General features: G+C 44.0%; 1 protein-coding gene across 2 annotated transcripts in view; it reads left to right on the top strand.

The window, feature by feature from the left end:
- Positions 1–3592: 3592 nt before the first annotated feature.
- The window catches only part of SCAMP1 (secretory carrier membrane protein 1), a 57341-nt gene continuing 51753 nt past the window's right edge, over positions 3593–9180 (top strand). For both annotated transcript variants that reach the window (XM_074813443.1, XM_074813442.1), the window contains exon 1: positions 3593–3822. In XM_074813443.1, the coding sequence (XP_074669544.1) occupies positions 3766–3822 (57 nt within the window). In that variant the 5' untranslated portion in view covers positions 3593–3765. The remainder of the gene's footprint in view (positions 3823–9180) is intronic.

Here is a 9180-nt window from a genome sequence, read left to right as displayed (position 1 = left end):
ATTGACATTCTCCATCCCTGCTTTCTTCTAACAATTACACTTGCATTTGATGCTGCATAGACTGCTCCATTTTATGAAAGGAAACACTTACAAGGGTTACTAAGGCTTATTTCTTACAGTTTGGTTTCATGTTTTGAAGGTCCATCCTCTGTAAAACTGTGATCTACTTTACTGGGACTGCGAGCTGATCAAGACAAATCACGTGGTTGTCTACTCACCATTTGAACATTTTGGTTTGAAAAAAACCTGATGAATTTTCCTCTCAGCTGATACGAGCACTCCTCATCACCATCTGAGGTTGGCATAAACATTGTAAATCCCACAAGTGATAGAAAATTGAGAGAATCAGGACTGAAAGGAACAATATCAAGTCAGTTCCTTACAGAAGATTTCTTAAACACAGTATACAAGTACAGGACTCACACAAGCAGTTCAAATCTACTGTTCTATGAAGATTAAACTCTTCTTTCTGAGAAAATGGCCAATACAGATTAAGATAATTTTGTTTGCTAAGATGGCAACTATTTCAGAATTATTGAAAACCACTGAATGAAACCAATTCCAGGAGGCTGGGGAATTTTCAGTTGAGAGATTTTTAGCTAAATAATGTTACTCATTCTCTACCAGAACTTAATTTTCAATGAACTTAGTAGCATATTAAAAATAAGATTGATGTATTTATGAGCTGTATCTTGTACCAGAATTAGAAATAGTTAATTGCAAGTAGGTAATTCTTACAAAAAAATTAAATTCTACTATTTGGAAAGCACAGTGTAGAGAGGACTTGTAAGGGGGTGGGGGACATCCTTGGCTAATCATGTCTGTTTTCTAATTCTGAAACTCCTTTGGAAGATCATTGACAATATCAATCCTCAGCATCAAACGATGACTATTTATATTGCCCATTATTGCCCATGTTGTTTACGTATAGTACAAACTACTCAGTTGGAAGCATAAACTAATTCTCATTTTCTATTAGCTTGCAGTCAGTTGGTATCTCCCAAACTTAACACTTTTAGTACTAAGCAAAGATGCACTATGGAAGTTCCATCATTTATTCGTGAAATACTTATTATCCTTGCCAAAAACATCCTAATGGAGTTTCATTATTGTCTTGAAACTCACATGAGATGACAGACTATTCCCCTTTAACTGTGCACAAATTATTATCAGAGAAATGTCACAATGTCCATAATTTGAAGCACGAGCAACCACACAGGAAAAGATACTATTTTCAGCCAAACCTTCATTTGTTCATGCATGCATTCATTCATGTTCAGCTGAAAGAGGATGGAATATACAGTTGCCAACACACACAGCTTTTGAACTATCAACACATATCATTGAGCAAGTTCTTCAGGCCCAGTTGTGTTTCATCACATTTTTAGCATCTGCCACAATAGCTATGGGCAAATACTGGAAAACAACATGATTTAATTTGCGGTCACCATAAGTGAGCTATATGAATGATTATGACTAATACTGTAATGTACTTTTGTGATTGTACAACAGCTGCCTTTGTGTTTTTTGAAGTATGAAGTATTTTACACTTCATAGCAGCAAAAAAGTTGAAAGTGTTTTGTTGTTTAGAAGCTATGCTTTTATGATTTGTCCCATTTGCATACCATCTTATAGTTGACAGTCCTTCACAAATAACTGAGAAACTTATGCATAAATTAGAGCAAGCCTTGAAGCAATTATTGCTTTCTTTACTGATCCATGCAAAATCAATTCTCTTGTACATGTAGGATTTTTCCTGACTTGTTGACAGAACACCACCATTGTAATGACTGCCAGTGTCAGGATCAGAGTAACGATATATGTAGAGCCATTAAAATACATAAAAGTGTTAACTTTCTGAGTCAGTCTTCAAAAAACCCTGGATCGTGTGCCCCACAGTTAGTTTATGATTATTACATGGGATAAAGCACATTTGAATACCAAAAGTTAGGCAGCCAGTTTTACTCTCATAGCAATTTCTGTCTGACCTGCCTCAAACCTTTTTTCTGCATTTAAGTGAAAGTTTAAATAATTTCTTTAGAAAGGATGTAAAGAAATTCAGGATTTGCTGTTTTTTAAAGTGTTGCATCAATGTAGACCGTGATATCAAGTATATGGGATTTCAGATTTCAACCATAGCTCGTTCTTCAGTGCTTTAAACTGCTACTCCCATTTATTTGCATCATTCGGACCATGTTCTTCAAACTGCACTGTATTTCTGAGGAAGTACTTGAAAAGTCTTTCAAATAGTTTGAAATGGTTGAACACTTCTAAGGCCTTTTAATGGGTCCGCCAATGGAAGCAGGATTTTGTGACTGTGGTTCAAAGCTATACCCTACCTACAGCCCCTGTTGAACCTTTGTGCAAGACATCTGAGAAGCCATCTGCTTGTCAAGCTATTTATCATGCTGTTTTGGTTTTGGCTGGGGTAGAGTTAATTTTCTTCCTAGTAGCTGGTACAGTGCTGTGTTTCGGATTCAGTGTGAGAATCATGTTGGTAACACACTGATGTTTTAGCTGTTGCTGAGTAGGATTACCCCAAGTTAAGGATGTTTCAGTTTCCCAGGCTCTGCCAGTAAGCAGGTGCACAAGAAGCTGGGAGGGAGCGTGGCCAGGACAGGTGACCTGAACTAGCCAAAGGGATATTCTGTACCATAGGATGTCAACTTGGGGGGAGTTGGCTGAGGGGGAATTGCTGCTGGGGCATCGGTCAGTGGGTGGTGAGCAATTACACTTTGCATCACTTTTCTTGTATTTTTTGTTATATTCCTTTAAATTACAATTATTATATTTTACTTTAGTTATTAAACCATTCTTAATGCATGAGTTTTACTTTTTTGTTCCAATTCTCCTCCCCATCTCACCTGGAGCAGGGAGGAATGATGGAGTGGCTGCATGGTGTTCAGTTGCTGGCTGGGGTTAAACCACAACACATGCCAACAGGAGAATGGAACCAGAGAGTAAATCTGCGGTTTACCAAATAAGGCTCAAATTTGAAGGCTTTCTTGTTACCTTCGAATGTGCAATTTACTTTCCAGACGAGAGGGGCTGTCCTGGCCCACTCTGAGGGGGGCAGGAGTGGAGGAGAGGCCCCGCGCGGTACCGAGTAGCCCCCAAGACACGGTTACCGAGTGGGGGCGACCCTGGGCGAACCGGCGTCTCGGAGCCGCCCGGCCGGGCGCCCGCTCTCTGAGAGGAGGCACACCGCTCCCGCCATGGCCGCTGGCAACATCCGCACGCCCCGTCCAGCTGCCGCGCCGGGCCTGCCACAGACGGGAAGCCCCGAGCCTCCTTCCCCCACGGCTCCCGGCTGGTGCTGGCAAGCGAGGGCGGCGGGACAGAACCCCCCCATCCTGCCCCACCAGCCCAGGCGGAGCGGCGAGGACAAGGAGCGCCCAATAGCCCTCACCACAACAGGTCTTCAGTCCCCACCCACTCTGGCAATGGTCTCTTCTAGCCCTCCTCTCTCCCCGCCCCAGGAATGGTCTCTCTCAAGTCCTGCCCCGCCCCGTCTCCTGCCCGCCCCGGGAATAGCCGCTCCCCCTGCCCCTCGGGACCGTCCCGCCTCGTAACCTCACTTCCGGGGCGGCCATTTTGGGAGGTCGGTGCTCCGTGGCTGGACGGTGGCGGAGGGGGCGGGCTCGGGCCCGGGCCGCAGCGGCGGGTGACAGCGGCGCGGGGGGGTAGCCCGTGAGCGGCGAGTGTCGGGGGCGCCGCAGGGGAAGAGCCTCCAGCTGGTGATCGTAGCGCCCGCCTGCCCCCACCATGTCGGACTTCGACAGCAACCCCTTCGCTGACCCGGACCTCAACAACCCCTTCAAGGTGAGGCTGGGGGCGGGGATGGGGCGGTGGGCCGCGGTGAGCCTTCCTTGGTGTCGCGGCGGGGAGAGAGCGGGTTGCGCCAAGCCACGGGCATCTCGAGGGAGGGGCGGGCCCTGGCCCTGGCCCTGGCCCTGGCCCTTCTCCCGTTGCTTGCGGGGGGGCTGCTCTCTGCCACGGGAGATGGGGAAGGGCCGACGCTGCGGGGTAGCGCTGGCCTGGGTGGGGCTGGCGGGCCGGGGGGCGCTGGCCGGCAGCGCCGGCGGGGGCTGCCCTCCGCGAGGGTTGGGGCATGACGGCTCTTGGGGGGCTTGTAGGATAATCAGCGTTTTTGGAAGCCCTAGAAACGGTTCACAAGTTCAGTTTTCCGTGTTTCCTTCTGTTGCTAAAATAACAGAAATCGCGTTTCGGATGCATTATTTTGAAGGAAAAAAAAAAGATTTCTGGGTTTTGGCGGTAACTTTGTGTATAATACTACTGCAGTCTTTTTTCTTCCGTTTGACTGACCCGGATAGTTTAGCTTAGTGAATTTACCCACTTTTTTCTCTCTAGTTTCCTCACAGCTCCCATCAAGCTTATTTGCTTCTTTACGTTGTTTCTGAAGCGTGCAGAATACTGATGGCTAGGCATAAGTTCTGCCTGTATCTCAAAATGATGTGTTGTAATGTGTCCTAACCTTTGTGTAACCTAACCTTTTAGGTTTTGCACTACTGACTTGCCATACAGCTGAGAATAGTTTCATTACCTGTTGTTCTGGCTTGAGCTGGCAAAATGAGCTGACCTCCTTGGATGCTTCCCTTCCTTACCTTTTCTCTCTTTGTTATTTGAATCCACTTCAATTAATTTATTGAGCTTCTTACGGAACTTTTTTATTGACGAATTTTATTTCATGCTGACACTTTAAAGCATGCACGTAGTATGTGACAGTAAATTTAGAATGTCAGCTGGAATAATTAAGCCTTTTAAAAATTGAGCTGCCACATTTCAAGGATAATTCTGTGCAAGTAGCTGCTGGAAGCATAGTATTACAAACATTTATTTGTTGAAGTTTGTCTGAATCATTAGTTTAGTTTTTATGGTCATAAACTTCAGTTGATAGTATTCCTTAGGCTACACACTGTGTTTTTACTTGATGTTGTACTGAGTGCAGTGACCTTCCAGATGAACACCAGCCTTGTTGTTGAGGTTGCTTCTAATGATAGCTTGGACTGGCACCAGTGGCAGTGAGCACAGTTCTTTTAAATACTTTTGGTACCAAGCACTGAAAAGGTGTCATTGTTCTAGAATGTGTCTTCAGCCACAAAAATACATAATGCTTTTCCTCACTTTTTGTAACAGTTATGCAGATACCATCTAGCAAAATTATTGTGTATAGATACCCAAAGTGGTTAGGGGTATTGGAAGCAGTATAGTTGCCCCTGCATCACTCATCAGCTGAGGTAACTTGTTCTGTGTAGTGTTTCTGAGACCTAAGCTGAGACTTACCTCAACCATACTTCCAGTTTGAAGACACTGGTGGAAGTGCAATAGTTTATTCCAATTTCTCTTCAGGGAAAGACTTATCTTGTAGCTGTCAGGCAGAATCCACACTCTACTTATTAACTGCAATGCATCATGATAAAAGGACTCTGTAACAGCTTTCCTGTAAGTTGAAGCTCACTGTTAAACACAGTTCTGGATTTCTTTTATTTGTAGAAGTTGATTTTGGAAGGCTGTATGCTTTGCCTTCTTCAGAGGATTTTTTCACTTCTTTCAGCCTTTGCTAACTTCTGTCCCATTCCAGTGCAAAAGGCAATCTCGAGTACCTTTACTCATCCACACATTTAACTTGAAGTGGCAGAAGGCCTCATATGTAAGTCAAACCTTGATTGCCATCTTGTGGACATAACAGCTTTGAAATTATGGGTATTAATGCATGTCTGCATTTAAGTTTTGTCTGACTATGCCTTTTAAAATATTTTACACATAGAACCAGTATTTCCAGGTGGACAGTCATGTTGTCTGAACACCTTATTCAAATGTACTAATTTTTATTTGTCTTTGCCTGATAATTTTATGTATGATGTGATTAGTTGTTTTCCTTACTTTTGAAGCCACTTCCTGCGCTACTGTGAAATCACAAAGTAATATGGCAGAGAAGGGGAGGTGGAAGGGTGCATCATGTGGAAGAATTGTTGCCAAGGTCTAAAGATGGATCCTTCTTTTTCTTAAAGATCCTGGCTTTACTGATTGTGATCTATTTGTGAGGTTTCCTGTGACTAGTCTCATGACTTTTAATAAAAAGATTTCATCAGAGATTCTTGCTTAATGTTGAATCAAATAAATATGTTCTCTGGGAAGATAAAGGTAAAGCAGAAACATCTAGTTTGCTCAGTATTTTGGGTAGTTAATTCATTTGGAAACCTAAAATTAAATTTCTGTTTTGTTATCTACTGGAAGTAATGAAATTTAGTTTGTATAATAGAATTTCTTGTTTCAAGTATTAGCTTACTTGGATTGGTGATAAAATGTTGTTGATTTTGAGACAGTGTCTACTTAACCTCTGCTTTTTCTTTTGTTATTTAAAAAAAACCCAAATAAACTTGGAACTGAACCCAAAGGCTGATACGCTTTTGAAGTCATAGTACTCCTCTGTAAATAGCTGTCCTCTGGATGCCATACCAACAAAACCAAGATATGTTTTTGTTTGAAAGACAGGAGGTAATGAAACAAACAGACAAGTAACATGCAAACATGAAAAAGCTTTTGTTCGCAATAAAGTGTGTGGAAGAAAATGCATTCATGTACCATACTGATGAAGATGTGATAATCCTGCTATTATTTGATGTAGCAGGGCAAGTCCATAGAGGGGAGGCAGATCTGAGCCCAAGTTAGAAAGTCAAGTCAGGATCAGGCCCAGTGAAAGTAACCAGGGTCAGGCAACAGTCCCATGATGACTAGGCAAGTCCTTAGTGATGAGGCGAGCACATAGGAGGGGTTTGGGCATCCTCAAGGCCCTGACAGTTTATTCTTGAATAGACTAAACAAGCATGAAATAAATTTTGTATGACAAAACAAAGGCAGTTTTTTAATGTAGCTGTGTTCTTGTTGCCTTGTGCTTTTTTTTGAATGTCATATGATAGGGCATAGTTGTAGTCTTCTGTCTTGGGGGGTGATACAGATACAAAGGGACTGCCCCGGGCAGTGGTGGAGTCCCCATCCCTGGAAGTGTTTAAGAGTCACATTGACCCAGTGCTGAGGGACATGGTGTAGTTGAGAACGGTCAGTGTTAGGTTAATGGTTGGGCTAGATGATCTTCAAGGTCTTTTTACAACCTAGACGATTCTGTGAAAGGTTCTGAAACCGCAGTCTCTTGAAATCCAGCATGTTTCATTTACTCTAAAGCAATTTAGCAATTCATTTACCATAAAAATGTGTTGGTTCTGTGGGGTTTTTCTTTGTTGTTTTCTAAGTGAATGATACTACTACTAAGAGAAGAAATTATTTTTTTAAGTAGAGCTATGAATTTCACAGGCCTTTATGGCTTGGCTGACAGATTATGAAAGGTTTGAAGGATGTTTGTTGCAGTTGTCCAAACATGTGAAATGGTTACTTAGGAGTGGCTGTGGAATTTGGACTTTAAAAACTGAGTTCTGTGTTGAGTTGGTTCATCTGATGTATTTAGAGCTCTGAACAGGTGCAGGTATTTGATACTACAGAAATGATGGTAGGACTGAAAACTGAGATACAGTTGTTTAAATGTGAATGGTGACCTTCAGGTAAAAGCCAAACCGCTATGTGATGTGAATAAAGATTTAAACAGAATAGCCCATGTCTTTTAAGTTTTAGTGTGTAAGGACACAATCATGGAAACCCTCATATGTATGTAATGTTAATTATGTGAGTAGTTTTTTTGGGTAGGATTAGGTATCCAAATTGTTAGCTTTGAGTTGTTGCTCCAAAAAGACAGAGTTCTTTTGTAGTTCTGTTATGACTGCCATTCTTGTGTCTGAGATGCTCTAAGATACCTAAAAATGTTGTTAGGCACCTTAATTGCTCCTACTGAGATCACAGGTTTACTTGAGTCACTAGAGCTAAGTATATCACAGAATCGTCTAGGTTGGAAAAGACGTTGTAGATCATCCAGTCTAACCATTAACCTAACACTGACAGTTCCCAACTACACCATATCCCTAAGTGCTATGTCGACCCTACTCTTAAACACCTCCAGGGATGGGGACTTCACCACCTCCCTGGGCAGCCCATTCCAACGCCTAACTACCCGTTCTGTAAAGAAATACTTCCTAATATCCAGTCTAAACCTTCCCTGGCCCAACTTAAGGCCATTACCTCTTGTCCTATCGCTTGTTACTTGGCTAAAGAGGCTCATCCCCAGCTCTCTGCAACCTCCTTTCAGGTAGTTGTAGAGGGCAATGAGGTCTCCCCTCAGCCTCCTCTTCTCCAGACTAAACAACCCCAGTTCCCTCAGCCGCTCCTCCTACAACATGTGCTCCAGACCCTTCACCAGCTTTGTTGCTCTTCTTTGGACACGTTCGAGTAATTCAATGTCCTTTTTTGTAGTGAGGGGCCCAAAACTGAACACAGTCATCGAGGTGCGGCCTCACCAGTGCCGAGTACAGGGGTAAGATCCCTTCCCTGTCCCTGCTGGCCATACTATTGCTGATACCAGCCAGGATACCATTGGCCTTCTTGGCCACCTGGGCACACTGCTGGCTCATGTTCAGCCGGCTGTCAGTCAACACCCCCAGGTCCCTCTCTGACTGGCAGCTCTCCAGCCACTCCTCCCCAAGCCTGTAGCGCTGCTGGGGGTTGTTGTGGCCCAAGTGCAGCACCCAGCATTTGGCCTTATTGAAACTCCTACAGTTGGCCTCAGCCCATCGCTCCAGCCTGTCCAGGTCTCTCTGCAGAGCCTCCCTACTCTCAAGCCGATCAACACTCCCACCCAACTTGGTGTCATCTGCAAACTTACTGAGGGTGCACTCAATCCCCTCGTCTAGATCATCAATAAAGATGTTAAACAGGAGTGGCCCCAAAACCGAGCCCTGGGGGACACCACTCGTGACCGGCCGCCAACTGGATTTAACTCCGTTCACCACAACTCTTTGGGCCCGGCCATCCAGCCAGTTTTTTACCCAGCAAAGCGTGTGCCCATCCAAGCCACAAGCAGTCAGTTTTGCCAGGAGAATGCTGTGGGAACCGGTGTCAAAGGCGTTACTAAAGTCAAGGTAAACAACACCCACAGCCTTTCCCTCATCCAATATGCAGGTTGCCCTGTCATAGAAGGAGATCAGGTTTGTCAAGCAGCACCTGCCTTTCATAAACCCATGCTGACTGGGCCTGATCATCTGGTTGTCCCACATG

Source organism: Strix aluco, chromosome Z (assembly GCF_031877795.1).
Source record: "Strix aluco isolate bStrAlu1 chromosome Z, bStrAlu1.hap1, whole genome shotgun sequence".
Taxonomy (NCBI): Eukaryota; Metazoa; Chordata; class Aves; order Strigiformes; family Strigidae; genus Strix; species Strix aluco.
Note: the sequence above shows the minus strand (reverse complement) of the source record. Positions and strands in the feature narration are given on the sequence as shown.